This window comes from Ptychodera flava, chromosome 14 (genome assembly GCF_041260155.1).
Source record: "Ptychodera flava strain L36383 chromosome 14, AS_Pfla_20210202, whole genome shotgun sequence".
Taxonomy (NCBI): Eukaryota; Metazoa; Hemichordata; class Enteropneusta; family Ptychoderidae; genus Ptychodera; species Ptychodera flava.
The window spans coordinates 13,854,005-13,874,604 of NC_091941.1; the positions used below are offsets into that span (position 1 = coordinate 13,854,005).

Below are 20,600 nucleotides of genomic sequence, written 5' to 3' on the forward strand. Positions count from 1 at the left end.
GTGTATAAATGTGATTTTAAATGCAGTTTCAAAGTCCAGAAGTGCCAAATAGACAAAAGAATGTTTCTTTGTTTTGAATAAAAGTGGTAACATATCCTGAACGTGCCTTGTATTCATTTAAACAAATGGACTGACAGACGGAGCCCAATCTATAAATCCCCCCAGACTTCTTCCGCGGGATTAAAAAAGACATTTTACATGTATAAGCTTCAAACGTGACATTTTGATGAGAATGTAAGAGATTTGCTAAACCCATTTGGATGTGTGCTGCTAATGCATTTGTCATTGAATATCACAAATGAAACAACAATTTATAAATATTTACAGTTTGGTTTTATTTCAGATATATTTTTCATAAAAGTTTACTTGCAAGTGGTCATTCACACCACAAATTTGACAAAAAGTACCCCAGTCTGCAAGTGTTAATTAATGTCATGATGACAAGACTTTTTCTTTTCCAAAAATTATACAGAGTTTGTGTTCTCCCATCATCGCAAATGTATTAAAAACAATAAAAGCTGCAGCCATTAGGTTTCCTACCCCCATAAATTAAATTTATTGTGGCCTGTATGCTATTTGCCACTCCTGGTCAAGCACTGAATCGGACACAGGAGTAGATTTTTTCATGCATCGATAAACCTATCTATCCCTGAAACACAGCACCTTTAGTATTACCATATCAATAACTAAGGTGTAATTCAAAGCTCACAAAAACGTAAGCAAGTCAATGGCTCTGGGATACAACATTCAACAATGCATGGTTACCATATTTTTTAGCTATCAGTGAGTAATGCATATTTCGTTTTATTTGTCTCAGTGATGTTTCATTTATGTCAGAAGCTAATCATAAGACATAAAATGTGAGTTTGAACCATGGCACTTCAATCAGCAGGTCTCACGAGGAAAAACAAAATAAATTCGATTATCTGTTGCATTGTCACTGTCACTCATTTATGGATGGTTTGTTTACCGGTTGATGGGTCAGAAAGCAGGTACTAAGTTCAGGAGAAGATGGTTCAGTTGACTATCATTTCACCTTTACAAATCTCAGAGGTACTGACAGGGGCTGCTCTGGTCTACTTGGACACTCTGATGCCTGATCGCTTTTACTGCCTTATCACCGTGAACACTCGGAGAACACATCTAAGGTGGCATCTACAGTCTGCTCACTATCGGTCATTCTTCAGAATTTGACCTTCACGTTGGCTTGAAAGTAGCCGTCGGCTTGTCACCTAAGGTCCTGACAACTGCTGATGCTGGGGCCATGAGGACTTTACGTGACAGTCGCATTTTGCCACTGACTGGATCACGACCATAGTACTTGACGGACATTTCTTGGCCTACTTCAAGCCCTAGAACACTGGGATGGTTTACCTGAAAAATGAGGATGCCAAATTGTGAAGACAGTAAAATTTATTTGAGTTTTTTTTAGCTCATATTTGGTATTTAAATAAATACCAAAAAGAGCTTATATGGTGAATCGATGGCGTCTGTATGTCTGTATGTGTGTGGGTATGTATGTGCGGATGTATATCCGTCACACGCAAAGGCTCACATACCGCCAAAGCTACCATCTCAGTATTTGGTGTACAGGTAGATGCAGGGGTTGAGATGTGACGTTGTTCAAATGAACATGTCACTGTCAAAAATATGCAAATGAGGAAAGAAAAGGGCGAAATCCTGCAAATGTGCAGGAGTGGTGGCAGTACTGAAACAGCCAACACATCTCAGTAAGAGATTTTTGACCTTAACCTATTGCATGCAGGGTACCTAATAGGTGTGGGAGTGGTGGCAGTAACTGAAACAGCTAATTAGTCATTTACTGTCATTGTTTATGAACTGTGACATATTAACAGACCTGCTCAAACCATAGACAGTAGAGGAGGGGGAAGACTGTCTATGCTCAAACTATAAAGAGGGGCTAGCTGCCTTTCTGCTGTGCATGTTGCTAAAGTTGACCTCCAGTACCTAAAGTTTCAGACCTTATTTACTTTTGTCATTCTTGTTTTTCTGGTTTAAATATTTCTTGTTGTTTTTCTGGTTGTACTGTGCAGAAATCATTGTCATAACAACGTAGAATTTTCCTGCACTGAACAGATAGAAACAACACTTATTGTTGATCTTTGATATGTACCAATTTTGATCAAATTTGAGCGACACCGTATAATTGCGGTATTTTTTACTGCAATTGTTTTGGTAAATATTGTTAATATCAAACCTCACAGTGCCCATTCAAATCAACCATTTCATTCTGTACGTACATTCACACTCCATGACAAAAAGAAAACTGTGACCAGATTAGCAGACCATCAGACTTGTTATACATTAATCTCTTCACCTCCAATCTCCTGGAACAAGTCCACAATCATCATTGATAACAATGGGTTTTGGCCATTGTGGTAGTAGGGTTAAATCTCACCATTCACTTCAAAATAAATTAATTCATTATATATTTACTCACACTCCTTAAACAAGAGCTAGAAATATCCATGTGAGCAAGAAGAGGGAGAACTTCTTTGTACAAATGCTACAATGCTTCATATGGCACGAAAAATACAGTTGCCTTAACTGTTTACCTGATGCACCAATCAGAGAAGCTATCCTTGTAACAAACTCAGAGATGAAGGGAACACTACCACTCTGTGATTTATGATCACATGACTTTTAGCACTACACAATAACAGCACATTTAAATCTACGGTAGCTATAACTCTTGATGGATTTTACATTATTTTTGCCCTCTTTGTAAAATAGTTTAGCTCACTCTCTGGATCACTTCAAAGTATTGTATATTCAACTTGTCAAGACAATTCATATATGTGTATCAGTCATACCCAATATTGCTACTGACATCTGATTTTCAATCTAGAATAGAATTCATTTGTTACTGTAAGAGTGGTATTGTATATTGAACTCAATGCATGGTGTTTGCATGATGATAACACTTTTGCATTCTAAATGTGCTTACCTGTGAAGAAGGAGAAGAAGACAAAACTGTACTTTTCCCCAAAAAAGGAAAATATCATTAACATTACAGCTATTTTCCCTTTATGAAATGTTTGGATGGACTGTTTTAAAAAGTTTGCGCAATTAGACCCTGTAGTGATAATAATACTCTTCTTGACTTACCCTCCTGACATCAAGCTGTGTGTTATGGAGTAACGTAGGAGTCATGTTTGGATACAACTTCACCATTACACCAGAATCTCTAAAATTAAAACACAATTGCCTTTTTAGGTGCAGGTGCAAATTGGACAACTAGCGATGTCATTTACAGCAAAAAGCTGATAACAACCATGACTGACAAGTAACATCACTGATGTTCAAAACCTCCTTGGTTATTTGACAGAGGTCATTATGCAAGTACAACCCCCACCCCACATCCCCCACCCAAACTGTCAGTGAAGTGTGATAGAAATTTGCAATAATGACACTGTTGAAATGTTTATATCTGAAACAAAGTTATGGACCTACATAACCATCTCATGTGAGAATGTTTCCTATTTGAAATCACTAGTACTGGCAAAATACAAGTCTTCATGTAAGCCTACTAATTAAGATGTAGAGTCGTATCAGTGTAAGAAGGTCATAACCGACATTTTGGTAAAAATCACTCTTCTTCTGAAAATAATCTGAAGTAACTTGTTACATTGGCTTCAATTAAAACAATGTGAAAACTTTGTGTAGAATTGTTGTTCAATAATTATTAGAACATGTTTTGCATTTAGATTATGGATTCATCAGTGAGAGACTATATGATAAATGCTCTCACCTAATTTCCGTAATTGTTGCAGTGTACACAGCTCCAAATTCTAACTCCATTTCTCTCTGGTAAAGACAAGCAAGTTTTGGTGAAACATTTACTTAGTTCACATTTGCAACCCAACTGAAATTTGGGCCGACGCAAAATAATTGTCCTTTTGGGAATAAATTTGGTCCGCGTCCGCACTTATCCACACTTACCGGTACCAGAATTAGGGCCGACGTAAATTTACCTTCCTTTGTGACCTCTGACCTGTCAAAGTTCAAAATGGCGCATTTGAATAATGGCACGCTGTTTCTACTGTTCATGATTTTCCTGCGTTTTTATGCACAAGAAGGGCAAATATGACTACCACTCACCCTTTTAATCATCGGAGAGATCTTCACTATTTATTGGATGAGCATATGGTATATATAAGACCGCGGTGGAGAAATAACCAGTGCGCGGCATTTTTGACATGCCTCTCTAGTCTATTACGTGCACTGTGAGAATCGAATGACATGGTCTCGTTTGCGGAACAAAGGTTGATGGGAAGTTCTGCGTACATGGGATGATATTAAAATGTAAAGACTGGATTGAAAACTTTTGATAGGTGTAAACTTATGTGTCAAACGTCGTTTGTTTTGTGCAAATAGGGTGACTAGTTCAACTTCGATCCATGGCAGAGGCCTGGTCAACTGGGACCAGGGCCGACACAATGTGTCCACACTGTACCACACACGTGAATTTGCGTCGGCCCAAATTTTGAGTCGGCCCTTAACCCCCCCTTCTAGCCGGGACCAAACTGTATCGGCCGTGGGCCGACACAGCATGTCCACATTGTTTTTTTTACGTCGGCCTGGGCCCAGCACCGGTGCTACACCGACGCAAAGTAGTCAATCTGAACAGGGTTATTATGACAAATTTTCACGAAAAGTCATCTGATTTTTAAATCCCTATAATCATGCCGACTAAAATAATACAAGTAAGACATTCAAGCTCAAGTAATAATACACTGTTTCACTTCAATTACATTATGTCTATTATTTCAACCACTGACTTTTTTTTGAGTGACTTCAGTAATTTCCATTTTTTTCAAGTATTTCATCATCTTTATCTTCTGAAATAAACTGAAAACAATGCAAGTGAACTTTTTAAATTCTATCAAAATATGTATTATTCTATTTTACCACCTTTTGAGATTCAATCACAACCATATGTTGATGGCGTGATGATATTTTTTGATCCGATCTATTCCCCTTTGCAACCTTTCAAATTATTCTTTACATTTTGCACTGATATTGTAATTACTGACTGGACAGAGGAGACTTACATCATCTTTCAGCAGTTCTTCCATTTGTTCTTTGGCTTCATTCATTGCACTTGGTGTGGGAGCGAAGACGGAAAAGTTTGTCTCATCAATCTGAGTAATACTGACACCTGTGAAATGACAATAGGATCTTTTTATTAACTGTATTAGTCTTTACGTGATATGCAAATTTCAGTACAAGTCATAGGCAGGAACTTTTGACAGACTGAAGAGTTTTAGAAAAAGACTGATATTGTTGAAAACAATTGACTGTGCTAGTCGGTATGAGAAGGTACGATAAGAAACAAGGTTATCTTGACATAAAGGCTAATATACAGTTTACAAGATAAGTATATCAAAAAAGGAATTTAAATAAAAAAATATCAGTGGTTAATATTCATTGGTCTTTTTTACCACAATCAATTTTTATGCAGACTGTTTGACAATTCAATCTTTATAACATGTTGAAATATATTTTAATACACTGTGGATACTTCAAGGTTATTGCAAATACCGGTATCACCTGTCCTGTAGTTCTGGATCACTCTAAAATCGATGACGTTTATAGTAAAATATCATGGCTGATATTTTATAGTAAATTTCACCAGGATGGAGCAATATGGGTATATGATAAACAGACATCGTTTTTACGTGTTTTTTTCTAAGTTCCACCAAAGAAATGTACTTCACTATGAAGTGTTCAATACTCTACTCATGTTACCTGTCTCTGCTCTGATTTTTCTGATATTATACCCTCCTGGTCCAACAAATCGAGCTCGCCTTGATACAGGTACTTCTAAGGTTTCTGGAATGGAATGAGGTAGATAGGAAAAAAAAAATTAACATGAAAAAATTACCTACTTTATCAGCACTGTGTACGGGAAATATGGCAAAAGGAAATCTTCAACAAAGCAATTCAGCAGTGTCTTGTCCAACACAGATCTTACCACATACAGGTCCATTTTCCTTGCGCGTACTCCTCGGCTTACGGATTGTTTTTCCCATGATGTTAAGGATTTCATTCTTTGCCGATGTGGCTTGCTGTATGGCTTCCATGACAACTTTGAGAGGTAAGCCAGGAAGTTTGATATCAGCCTATCCAGGGAAACAAAATATTTGAATTAAATTTTGTATCTATGCAAATTTGAAAATGACCAGATACTGATGATAAACATTTCACAATACCTGATAATTGTCATTTCAAACAGAGTACGCATGGTGAATTGATCATGCCTTGTACTGAAAGTCGTACAAACATCAGCATTGGGTGTGAACAGTCATATATTACTGACCTGCAATGTTGGCATACCTACCACAAGAGGATGTATCACACATTATTGACCGTAATGTTATCATGCCTGGTATATTGGGATGTATCACATATTACTAACCTGTAATGTTGGCATACCTGTTTCATTGGGATGTATCACATATTACTGACCTGCAATGCTGTAATCCCCTTCTTTGTCCCTGCCATCTTGAAATCCATGTCACCATAGTAATCTTCTATACCCTACACCAATAGATATATTATGCACAATGATTCAAAATGAAAATATCAGCAGTGATATTTTACTGAAAATTTTCAGATATGTACATTAGATGTAATCAGTTTCAGGCTAGTCCTCAACCAGCTCTTGAAATCATCCGTACAAACAAAGTGGCCAATGTTCTTGGCCTGTACATTAGCAACAATGAAGTGGAAGGGCTCTGAGGTACAGGGATTTTATTGGCATAAATAGAGTGATGGTATATTTGAACTTATGTAACATTTATTACCCTATCCTACTGAAAAACAATCATGAGCCTTTGGTTTATCGCAATTACATTTTCAGTACAGTTAACCTAAAGATTATATTTTCAGTACAGTTAACCTCAAGATTACATTTTCAGTACAGTTAACCTAAAGATTATATTTTCAGTACAGTTAACCTCAAGATTATATTTTCAGTACAGTTCACTTTTCTATCTGCTAATGCAATGTAACCAGTCAATATGAAAATGTTGTCAGTGGAATTTCAATACTAAAAACTCAAGTATCTCAAGGAGACTATCATCTTTCCTACACACTTGAAACAGTTTTGATGACTACACTCTGGTAGAAATGAAATGTACTGACTTGAGACATCATTTTCTATTCATACTCTTTATGTTTTTTAAGGTAGAAACTTGTTAGATAAACAGCTAAACGGGGCATTGTGAGGGATTCTTTCTGAATAACTTTGCAAACAATATCTGTAAAATTCAGCTTATCTCACCAGAAGATCAGACATCAATCTGTAATCTTTGATATCTGTTGGATTGTCGGGATCTGTCTTTGTGACAAGACCAATGGCCACACCAGCTACTGCTGATGATATCGGAACACCTGTCAAGAAAATCAACAAGTGGTCAGTTTAGCTGTGCAAGTCTTTGGGAACAGCAAATCATAGCAATTGGTATGAGGTGAGGTTAGAAATGTGAGAACCAATGTTCTTGTAACAAGTCAATGTTCATTGAAGTAAATTAGCTGTCTTTTGTATTGTACATGTTAGAAGTCTTTGTTGTCACATTCATGGTCTATTGTTGAGTGCTGTTACCATTTGACGTGTATGTATATATCCACTGATAGCGAGAGCTAATTGCATAGCTGTATCATATAGGATGTAAACACTATCTGACCTCATCCAAAACTTTTTTAAAACTTCTGCACTTATCACACACACACTGCTTCGCAGTGATCTAAGTTATTAACTTTACTTGAATATTGTTTGTATAGCCTCATTTACTGATTGGCCGGCTGGTAAATCATTACACCTGTGAGATCATCACAGATCGGCTGAATGGTAACTCAGGAAAGTCCCATGTACCATGTTACTGATTGGCTGTCCCGGCAGACTGACTTATTAGTAACCCATGACACTCCCATGTACCAAATTGAATGTTACTGATTGGCTGTCTGGTAAACTATTAAACTCACCTGCATCCATGAGTGCCAAACTTCCTCCACAAGCTGATGCCATGGATGATGAACCTATTAAAGTGTTGAGGAAAAATTGTTTAATATTGAGCAACTTTACCTACTCATCAAAGACAGTGTCTGTTAGTTATTTTCTGTCAAGTTTACAGGTTAATGAGATTCAAATAATATTGTTTTACTTGAACCTTTTGTATGTTACATGATCAAAATTTGTTCTCCATGAAGACATTAGACTGCAAAAACATGTTTCTTGTAACCCAACCTACCTTATTTAAAAAAAAACCTGAACTTTTTCTTTGCACATTCATGTATAATATGTGAATTAAAACAGTTCAAAACTGACAAGCCTACTTTTATATTTTGGAGCCATATTACAGAAAACATTTTTTTATTTTTGCCCAAGACGACTTAATTGTGTTTCTTGCAGCTAGAGCATGGAGAGATGTAGTTTATCACTGAATAATCAGAGTTCCAGGTAAAATATGGCATCAGTGGAGTTACAATGTGGCAGTATCAAAGTGAGCTGACATTTTTTGACATGCAAATTACTGAAAATAGTATGCATAAATTAATGACAAGAGTGATGGCAGACAGTTCAATAGGACTGAAATCATTATGGTAATTTTTCCTGCAAAATTGCATCCAGCAGTATTCCATAGGTGGATGATAATACTCACCATTGGATTCTAGTACTTCAGATGTCAGTCTAATTGTAAATGGGAAACCACTGGGAATGACTGGTCTCAGAGACTTTTCAGCTAGAGCACCTACAAAGATGAAAAATATAAAAGAAAGACAATTTTACAAAAATGACTCATATGTACAATTAAAATGAATTCTGATTTGGTAAACCAGTTTCATTCAATTACAACTCTTTCATACTATGCTGTGCAAACACTATACGGCTTCCTTTATCCAAACACAAATGACCTAGTGAATTGGTTTGCCACTGTAGGCTTGGCTGGCTGTATGAATAAGATAGAGTTTTAGGATGAAAGTACAAATTCTCAAGCAACTACAAATGCGTGCGAACTATAATGGAATTCATCTTCAATGTTTGCCTTGTACTGTAGTTAAATTAGCCTACCATGTCCCAGCTCTCTCCTACTTGAAAACATTCTCCCTGTTTCATTGGTTGCATAGGGTGGAAACTGTAGGAAAAAAAATAAGGATTATTTTACAGAGAAATGTCAGGAAAAAACACTTTTTTTGCCTTGAGTAGATATCTTTAATCATTAAAGTTTCTGATATTTTTGATGATCTACAGAAAGTAAATATCTTTTTATCATTTTCTCAGTGGATTGTACAGATATCGTGTTCATTGATAGAAAAATAAATTGGTAAAGTACAGCCAGTACTTACCTCATAATGCAGCATGAAGTTTTGTCTTTGATTGCCCTTTGAAGGAAAAAAGTTGCATGGATTAATCAATGTGAGTTTTAAAGTGAATTTTACATTTTTCACATGTAGTTCCTCAATGAGTATACTAAATCACTGCAAATGGCAATCAATAATCAGACAGTGTACGACATCAACTCAAGGGTAGAAAAACATTAAAACAGGGGATCATTTAATTCAGAAGTGAGTTAATTTAGGAGTCAATGGATGGTGAATGTCTCTAAATATATCATTATTAAATCTAGAAATAAGGGAATTGTTAATGAAAATAACACCTGTGCCTTAAGATTGGGATCATAAATGTATAGTATGATGTCTAATATGTTTTTATCCATACTGCATTAGATATCAAAAATAGCATCAAGGACACTGTGCTCACATTTGATAGATGCTGAAGGTGAAAATGAAGCAAATGCCAGCCATATGGTAGTGTTTGGTTTATTCAAACAGGGATCACTTTGGGCATGATCGTGCGATATTTAGGCTGTAAAATCAGAAATATCCCTTCAAAAAAACTCAATTCAGAAAAATATTTACACGGATGATGCGAATTGTGTATAAGTAAAACATGCATGCCATCTCAAATTATTGGTCGATTAAAATATGATCCCTCATCATAACTGTATAACTACGAGACAGTAATGTAGTAATGTAGTGCTATGTAGATGTTGGCAACATCACATCATTATAAAGTAACTTAGTAATTTTTTTCTTACCCAACGGAATCTGTCACAGAGTCTGACTTTAGAGCTGATTCTATGGAATCAAATGTTACTGTACACAACACCTGGAAATGACACAGGAAACAGTAATTTTTATCCTGCACATGAATGGGTGAAACTAATGTACCATGGTACAAACAAACCCATGTACGCAAACGTGCATAGAAATATGTGTATTTCCATATCCCCTTGTACACATGAGTTTGTTTCTACCGCCATCACGTGACTTTTTGATGCATACTGAGTCTGTAGAACATATCACGCCCATTTTATTCCAGAGTAGAACCATTGACGAACAAGTGGCAAAGCTACCACAAAGTGTATCAAATTATATTAGATTATTTGGATTGGTGCAGAACAGGTTGGTCTGTACGTAGAGGTGACAATAAAATGATTAGCTGCAGAATGTTACGATATGCAGCAAAAATTGACCAACATGTAGCAGGGCTGAAAATGACCTGACCAATTTTGGTTGTGCGGACATAATGTCATGAAGGGTGGTATTACATTGTGGTAACTGACCTGTGTTTGACCTCTTTGAAACAAAGCAGAGCCATGAAGAGGTTGATACAGATCCACATCACAACTGATATCTCGTAGGTCGGTAAGACTGCGACCATCACACCTGGAAAAACATCACATGTAAATCAGTCTGAGTCAAGCAATTACCAGGGATATAAGATCTTTATTCACATTTCTGCCTTACAAAATCAATAAAGCATGTGTATGAGGCAGATGAAACCCAAAGAATGATAATCAATCAGAATTTCTAACAAGTAAAAATATTCATCTATTCTGTGTAAAGCGGCGGATACAACGTCAACAAGCTTACTAGATGAAAATACTTTAAACTATCAATAACTGACTGGAAAATGAATGTAATGGCCAGAAGTAATTTGTATCAAAAATAACTTCCTGGTGTAAAGTCACTGTGTCAACAGAGAAATAATGTATTATTGGTTCTATTAATTTAAAGGCTGCAATTATTTGTCTTTTTTTCATGCTTACCTCCTATATTCATCCAATATAATCCCTCGGAAAGTTTCTTTCACAACTGTGTAAATGCTTCTGTCAGCAGGAAAGACTCAGTGTCTGGAAACTTTTCTAAAAAAGTAAACAGAGTAAATAAATATAAGTGAATTATGTGATTTTGATGATGTTGCCACACTTGTACAGCAAGCATATTTGCTTATGTGAAGAAATTTGACTGTTTCCATCCCATTGGTGAATATTTGAAACTCCGTTTATGAATTAAAGGTCTACTGCAAATCACACAGGTTCTTCATCATGAAAGTACATCTCGCCATAAACTGTGCATGGCACACTTCCAATCAGTTGATTCCGACATCATTATTACAGCCTTTCAAGAAAGTGATGTTTATAGTCTTTCAATTAAATGAAAAAAAGGGAAAAGATTTTGGTGAGAAAGCTAGTCTCTACAACAGATTTTATAAACAAACCAGTAAAGTTCTAAAGTGAAATGTACAAACAGATTATCAGTGGATGGTGACAAAATACTGGGTAGATATCATGACTATTTAACAACTATTTAACACAGACATGTACAAGAGAGTGAAACTACTGAGTGAGAATGGGTAAGTTGGCAGGATAAGGTTGACTGATGTATGCAAATTTGGTTAAATGGAGACATTCACTGTTAAGTTGGTAGGCTGATGGATGGACAAATCATCATATAGGCAGGTACAAAATGACAAAAATTGTACACTGGTATGTGGTACTTTCGATTTTCCTGTAAAAAATTAAAAAATATTTATGATAAACTATTAAAGGGGATGCATCAACAAACTGATGTGCTTATGTCTTGATAGTTAACCGTGCAGAACAGTAAAGGATTTGCCGGTGATACGTAATGTAATACATGTTTGTACTTACCTGCTAGTTTCTCCAGACATTCAGTTCTTATTTCAGTGACAGCATTATCTCTTGAAAACTGAGAACGTGTAAGATGTATGGAAAGATTTGATTTCAAGTACTTCAACACATATCCAAAGAAAGCAATGTTAACTTCCAAAGTCATGTTTTAAGAATTGCACAATTGGAATATTTGGCATGCACTTTGCCACAATCGGAATATTTGGCATGCACTTTGCCACAATTGGAATATTTGGCATGCACTTTGCCACACAAGAGTTGTCACTTTTGTCGTCTGCTTCTTAACTTCCACTGTCATTGCTGAGCATGCACGCATGCTTGGTATCCCCACTGTTTGCAATGCTTGATCTCGTGTGTCCAGGATTTTGTTCAACCAAACTGACTCAATCTTGAAATCAGCTACCGTGGTACTTCCTTTCCAGTCCTCAAACAATATATTGATTACACCAATTTTAAATACCAAAAACACTTATGTTGATGTAATTTAATAGCAGCAACCCCCTTCACAGGCAGGTATACTCTTGATTTTGGTAAATTACCTCCATACAGCACTCGTCTAGCACCTCATGTTGTATGTCATATATTGTACCCAAATGTAAGGTATACCCGCCTGCTGTGAGTTTTTACTTAAATAGACCAGGTTACGTACCTTGTGGTGGGAAGGGTCTGAAAACACTTCATAAAGTCTATCTCTAGCCATTCTGAAAACAGATCCAAAAACCATGAATTACCATGAAAAACAGAAAAATACTTTTAAATGTTGCTGATAGGACATTTACTGTAACTTCCTTTATCAGAATTCAATATTTGAACTTTTCTCTTTTTTTTTTAAACTCTGCTAACAGGCAGAGGGTACATATATACGTGTCTTGGGCAGGAACACATTCCAGCTGGGGCCCACTGTCCAACATCGATAGTGTATCTTTTCTGATCCATGTGCATGCCGAGTGCTGTACTTGTTATGTAGATTGCTAATCAGCATATGTTTAACAGTAGACAATGATTGGTGGACTCAGGAGAAGTGATGTATCATTCTTATGTGATCTGTTATCAACTGCATGATTGTAAACTCTACCATGAGATGGAGAGGCAAGTTGGACATGAAATTGGAATACTACCCACTACAAAATTTCAAGTGAACGTGAATAAGAAAAACCATCACATGCAGACAATTAATTAACTGTACTTACACAAGGTTTCATGATCATGCCAAGAACATCAAATGCTAATTACAAAAGAATTATACCATTCACATTATGATCAACTATTTATTAAAAACACAATACTTACTCTTTCAAAGAATCTAAAAGTTCCTCCGAGACACTAGCACTAGTCTCAAACTCTCTCTTGTCCTTGGCATGGGTTTTACAAAGTTTGTCTATGCCAAGTATAATCTGCTGGACCTCTTTGACTCCCAGTTTAATGGCTTTGCAAAAATCATTCTGCAGAATATTTTCTGCTGATGCTTCAAGCATGACTGCAACACAAAAAAAAACATCTGGTGAGCAGACTGAGTAATGCCATCATGTGATATTGTCAGTCGCTGGAAGACTTGTCTTACCCTGCCAGTAAGCAGTGAATACATCCACCGATTCTGTGATCAAGAACCATTCTGTCATTTGGTCAGTGCAATTAGCACACTATCTGTTCAATATTTTGGTAAATGGGTGAAAATTGATTAATTAATAAAGCAACTGCTTCATGGAATTCATAGGTGGAATATAATAGTTCAAGAAAGCCTGAAAAATCCCTGGCCACATCTGATACCTTGCCAAGAAAATCAAAGGAACAAGAGTTTTTACTATAGTAGCTGGTCTATATTGTTCATCGTTTCCATGGTTGGGAAAATAATTTGGTGAATAATTTAGGTTCATATTCTGGTCCTGATAATGTGTCATGAGCAAACTCACTTTTGGACCATTTTGACCATTGTTGTTGGTCTTGAAACCTAGCTTTCTCTTTCTGCAAATGTATTCTTACCAACATTACTTTTCCTGGAACCAGCGACGACCAAATTGAGTAGACTTCTGCTCAGTTCAAGTCGAGTTGGATTTATTACAAACTCTCCATCGACATGGCCAACTCTGACAGCACCAATCGGACCATTCCATGGAATATCAGACAAAGCAAGGGCTGCTGAAGCTACATTGGAAAAGAAAAAATAAAAGTAGTTAAACACTTTGTAATCTAGGGTGAATACTCCTAGAAGCATTGTAACCATTTAATCAGCTTAAGCTCTAGTCAAAATTAATGCACCATATTCAATATAGTTGGATTTGTCGAAAAACAACATCGAGGGCTTCCACAATGTCCACATTGTAGAGCTAATTATTTGTTTGGCATATACGCAAAAACATCACACAGGATGCCTTTACAGAAAGAGAATAGTCAAGGATGAGGAAAATGCATCAAATTTTCAGAACCACAACATTTTTACTCATATCATTGAATTACCCATTCTAATTGTCATCCACTGCTGTGTAATATGTACATTTGTATGATAAAGAATGAACTAGTTCGTATGTGGGACTGACAAACTGGATAGCAAAATTGCCTGATACAGGTCAAGGGAATTACAAAACACAGAGTGGATTTGCTAACCCTTTGTGTGATTCAAAGAAATGCACTTGTCATGCATGATAAATTGATACTTGTACCAAGTTGTTGTGGTTTAAAATGTCTCCACTGATACTACCGGTACTTTCCAGTTTGTTTGTTCAATAATGTTTGGACTGTTCAGAACAGTTCATCAAGTCCGACGACAATGGTATCAGACATGAACAAGCCACATACCTGCATTAATACTCAGTATATCGGGTTCATTTGCACCATCTAATGCTAGGGAGTTGCAGATTATCTGGGGGAAAAAACCAGAAAAATTGTCCACAAAAACTTCATTTGGGACCTTCTCATTCTACAACTTGAAAGGGCAGCAAAGATGAGAACAATGATACACAACAGAAAATATTATAGTTCTGAGTATGTTATCACTCAAATGTATCAGCGCATCACTCTATATTACATAGGGGGTCCATACATTCCAATTACTTAAAATTCAAGGATTTTTTAGCAATTTTCAGGGACTTTTTGAGGTCAAAACTACCATTTTCTAAATATTATTTTTACAATATATCATTGTAATAATATATCATCGTACATATAATTTTTATGATATGTTATCTTTTCATATCTGAAAATTGTGGATACATTTTAAATTTTCCAGAACTTTCAAGGACTAAATTTCATTTTCAAGGATGTTTCCAGGAAGCTTTAAATTAAAGGACTTTCCAGGAGTGGATGGACGCAGTACATATGTATCAACATAATTGTTACAACAATTTTATCGTCATGATCATTCACAATGAATGATGATCATTCTTTTTCTAAGTTTATCCTCAATCTATCCTGTAATAAAATCAAAACAAATGGCCCATCAATACAAGAAAGATATTACTTCAATTTTTTCAACCATTTAATACATATTAGGACTAACCTACTCAATATTTGATTGGTGGAAACTGTCATGTGATAATTCTTTGCAGTATTGTGCCAAAATGAAAATCACAACCTAGCAATATTAGCAATACGCACAGCAGACAAATAAAAAATGCTCACTTTACCTGAGTGTCATAAAAATATCCAGATGGGAACAAAGGTCGTATTGATCTGTCTGAAAAACAATCAAAATTGAATGAGTCAATGTTACATGTATGTGTATAAACAGATGGCCTTGCCTGATAACAATGTGATACTGTCTAGATATACATGTATCATTGTGTTTTTGATCTAAATACATGTATTAATGACCTGATGATATGCAGTCCAAGGACTTGGGAATAACTATGCATAAAATACAGAGAAATTTAGATCAAAAGAGTATGCCATTTGAGATTATGCGTATAAATCATTTGTTACAGACATTATGCCATGACTCTTTCTTCATCTGCAGAGTATGAGATAATCACCAATTTGCTAATTGGCTAACCAATTAAGGATTTTCTAGAGAATAATTTGACCACAAAGATCATGTCAAAGGTACAATATGCACCATCCTACAGGAGTGACATGGGAGGGGGGTAGGGGTCATAGGTTTTTGTGCTTCATTTAGCAGTATGCTACAGTCATAAACACAATATTTCGTAGAAATTTATGCTACTTTATATTTTAACTTCAGAGGTATTGGACACCATTTGCAATGGATTTTCTGCAGGTGTTAGTGTGTCTTACCAATCATTCTACTTGTAAGAATTTCAACATCTGTCGGACCACGATCTCTCCTCAAATGATTCATGGGTATCCGACCGGCTGCAGCAGCTTTCTGACGGTAATCAACCTGTCAATCAAATCACAACAACAACAATATCAGATAAGTTTCCTTTAATCTCATTTTCAATCATACCTGAATAATATTAGATGTTACAAGAAAAAAATATCCTCGCCTAACTTTGATAAGGAGACAGTCATGTGTGTTAGCATTGATCACAGAAGATTATTATAACACTCATCTTCACATGGCATGCTAACACTTATATGCAATTATTTCTCACCGAGTACTGACATGATATTGTACATATGATATTGACGTTGGGTCATCTTGGCACAGTGGGTAGAGGACCTGGTTAACTCTCAGCAGATGTAGAATTTCAGACTCACGCATGGTTATGTACCCTTAAGCAAGGCACTGTATACCTCAATGCTCCATTGGGTACCGGGTATATCATCCCGTTATTGAGATTTTGCTTGTTGGACAGTGTATTGTATTAGATACAAACAATGAACAAACAAATAAACAAACAAATAAATAAATGTAAAATTTCAATTACAAATGTATCATGACTTCATTGAAACAATGAACTTCAAAAGACAAGTTCACTTACTGTCAATGGCAAGAATGATGCTGATGAGGAAGGTTTGGTTCTGCTGACTGCAGTCACCATCACTGATGTTTCTCCCACCTGTCAAGTGCAGGATTAATAACCACAGTCAAATTCACAGAGACACATTTTGACAAATGTTTGTCAGTCTCTTACTAGTACTGCATGCAAAGACTAAAGATGCACAACAAGTTGATCGAATAATTGCAAGTTACAAAGCCCGTTGACAAATCTCAGTAAAAAGTGATAAGCAAACATTTTCTAACACTGGAAAATGGCAAAAATTTGTGATGTTTTGATGACATGTTATTCACAAATATGATTCATTTTTCCATAAAAATAATATACATGAGTTAAGTGCAGTATCTCAGACAGAATGATACCCTAATTTTTGCTCCTTTTTAAAGCTTTTGTATTTGGGGGTGGGGGGGAGGGATGGATGACACTACATGACACTGAAATGCATTGTGGGTAAAAAGTTGACTTCTCACCACAGCAAGAGTTTGAGATGGTGATGTCATAAATACATTAATCACAATCGTAATCACTGTTATGACCTAAAAACTTTACCTTTATTTCTGTAATATTATGCGATTTACCTTTTTAGAACTCCATATTGAAAATATGGTCGACTGCATGGGACTTTTATGATTTACTTAGGTGGCAAAATTGAATTTAGGTACTGAGAATCAAAAAGTCATAAACAGGAGGGAAATCTTACCTTTGCTACAGCACATCCATCAGCAAATCTTGCCAGTTTACCTGTAAATATCTTGAGTGGTCTGTTGGGACAAAGTATTGAAGTCACAACAAATGAAAGGCAGAGGGTGGTTGGGAGAACCATAGTTCACCTTATGACCTATAGGCATGTGGTTTAAGTTGTAAATAAATCCACTTGATGACCTTACGTACAACTCTTGATATTTATTTTGATGTGTTCATTTGTTTACACATCCATGTACGTTGTCACGGAAGAACATACATTCTAACATGAACAACTATACCTGATCACCTGAACTGTGTCAGTGTGAAGTTTTGGATAACTAGGTAGAATAATGCATTTTAATGAGACTGAAAATATTAACATGAGCAGCATCATGAGCATGGGCAGTATTAAAGGACAATAACAACAGTGAGATATATTACTAGAAGGGCACAAACCTTGAATGGTAAGGCCGGGTTCATGCCTTGTCCACCAAGATGACTATTTCTGGGATTTAAATTTACAGTTAGATTTTCCTGGCTCCTCGGTGGTGTTGTTTAGACACCACCACCCCCAGCTTACTTCAAGCAAGCAATGGATTTCTGATGATATCATTTATTTCCTGAGATGGCTTTTGGAAAGTCTTAAAAAGTACAGAATGTCTTGTGGGGAGCTTTACCAAGTTGTCTAAAAATATTTCCTCTATCACTACCCTGTAACAACATGCATTTCTAAAGGACCACTAAACCAGGAACTTGAACAGAAGTGTAGCTCTTGCTATCTAAGAGAATAGCACCACACATAAAATTTCCAACTATCTGTCTGTCTGTCTGTCTATATATATATATATATATATAATATATATATATATATATATATAATATATATATATATATATATATATACGAAGTATGTGGTTCGACTTGTCCGATACAAAGTGCTCAATACAAAAGTAGAGCGAGATATATAAGGGATGCTGGAGAATTGATTTTACAATGTCATCTCTACAACGTTGTTTCGTGAGTCGCGAAACTCACTCGTCAGGAGACTAGACTGGAGTGAATCTACACGGGCTAAACATCACTGGTTACACAGGTGGTGGAATTTTGGTTGAGATTGACAGTTGTTGCATAACAATATATTGCTGCTGCTATGAATATTCATGTTTACGGAGAGGACTGATTTACTTCGATCGAAGTAAATCAGTCCTCTCCGTAAACATGAATATTCATAGCAGCAGCAATATATTGTTATGCAACAACTGTCAATCTCAACCAAAATTCCACCACCTGTGTAACCAGCGATGTTTAGCCCGTGTAGATTCACTCCAGTCTAGTCTCCTGATGAGTGAGTTTCGCGACTCACGAAACAACGTTGTAGAGATGACATTGTAAAATCAATTCTCCAGCATCCCTTATTATATATATATATATATATATATATATATATATATATATATATATATATATATATATATATATATATATATATATATATATATATATATATATAGATAGATAGATATATAGATAGATATATAGATATAGATATAGATATAATTTTAATGGTCTCAACAAACCACAACATGACGCATCTTTATTGACTAGCTGACTACCTTTAGCCTTGTTCATGAAGCATTATGGTCCCGGCATTATCAATATCAGGTGGGAACGAAGAGACATAGAGTTGTCAAACCATAATTAAGTAAGAAAATAGGTGTGAAAAAGAAGTGCAATTATGTGAAATGTCATTAATGATAACAGGAGTGGTTTGGAACTGATTGGCACAACAGACAAAGAGAGTTTCTCCTTGTCTTTGTGTTGGGTACGAAAGAGAGGACCCCTGTTTACATTGTGACGCTTGTCGGGCTCCTTTTGATGCAAGATTCCCGAAAAGCGGCACACGTGCATTCTCTCGACCCCACTATGACGGAAACGGGGCTGCTGTCAACAATTTTTTCGAACAGAAGTAAGATCACGCATATTGTCGTTGATGTGTATCACGTAGCCCTGCGTACGATGCTGCGTGTTTCCTGCGTTATACGGCCTCCCACCATCACCTCGGACACCGCGGTCGCAGTATTGTACGCGGGGCCGGTCTATGGAGGTAGTATGGGGGGTCCAGACACTTCGCACCAAAACCAGTTCGCCCCACACAACTTCGTCCCAAAACCATTTCGCACCAAAACCACCTCGTCCCAAGTACTACCTCGTCCAACGCCACTTCGCCCCAAGTACCACCTCGTACTAAAACCACTTCGCTTACCGTATAGTTCCGTCAACTCGTCCTAAAACATCGATGTCACGATGTATCATAACGTTGTTTTTACCTGCAACTTGGCTACCACGAACCATTTATTCTTCCATGAAACCATTAGAAAAAAGAAACACACAAACTACGAAATGGTACATTTCAGGTGCCGTGCGCAGTATTGCATGATGCGATGTCATTTTCTCGAAATGTGTACAATTTCAAGATTTCAGTCCTGGGATGGTAGAAAGGTGATTAAAACTTCACTGGCAGCGGTTGGTTATTTTCAGCTTTTAACGGTTACCGATAAATCGTGTTTGTTTTTTTTTTTCGGGTCACAATGGTTTTGGGCGACATGATTTTTGGGGCGAAGAGGTTTTGATACGAGGTTGTTTTGGTGCGAAGTGGTTTTGGTGCGAAATGGTATGGGACGAGATGGTATGGTGCGAAGTGGTTTTGGTGCGAAGTGTCTGGGAACCTAGTATGGTGCATGGAGTACAGTGTTCCCTACCGTGTACCGATCTGTATATCGACATCTCCAGCGCTTTCGGCATTTTTCCACGGGTTAAAATGGTTCCATCGCCGAAACTTCAACATATGCTTGTGCTCAAACTCGTAAAGAAGAACGCAAGTTCTTGTGTACCGCTTGTTTTGAAGTAAAAACGAGTTTCGCAAACTTCCAATGCGCGCCGCCATTTTTCAAACCCACAATTCCCGACTATGGCTCGTCCCAGCAAAGGCAGATTAACC

The 20,600-nt window shown here is 36.6% G+C and overlaps 1 protein-coding gene across 1 annotated transcript; it reads right to left on the reverse strand.

Annotated features, from left to right (window-relative positions):
• Positions 1-315: 315 nt before the first annotated feature.
• LOC139149448 (polyribonucleotide nucleotidyltransferase 1, mitochondrial-like) lies at positions 316-20,577 on the reverse strand. The gene is given in 26 exon segments (XM_070721222.1): positions 316-1,374; positions 3,130-3,208; positions 3,773-3,828; positions 5,076-5,182; positions 5,773-5,856; positions 5,999-6,146; positions 6,493-6,564; positions 7,310-7,419; positions 8,011-8,064; positions 8,688-8,777; positions 9,098-9,161; positions 9,373-9,408; positions 10,130-10,195; positions 10,653-10,755; positions 11,139-11,187; positions 11,190-11,234; positions 12,024-12,081; positions 12,673-12,724; positions 13,314-13,500; positions 14,004-14,165; positions 14,817-14,880; positions 15,644-15,693; positions 16,251-16,356; positions 16,901-16,978; positions 17,619-17,679; positions 20,362-20,577. Coding segments are annotated over 26 exon segments (2,343 nt in total). The 5' UTR covers positions 20,547-20,577; the 3' UTR covers positions 316-1,197.
• Positions 20,578-20,600: the final 23 nt, after the last annotated feature.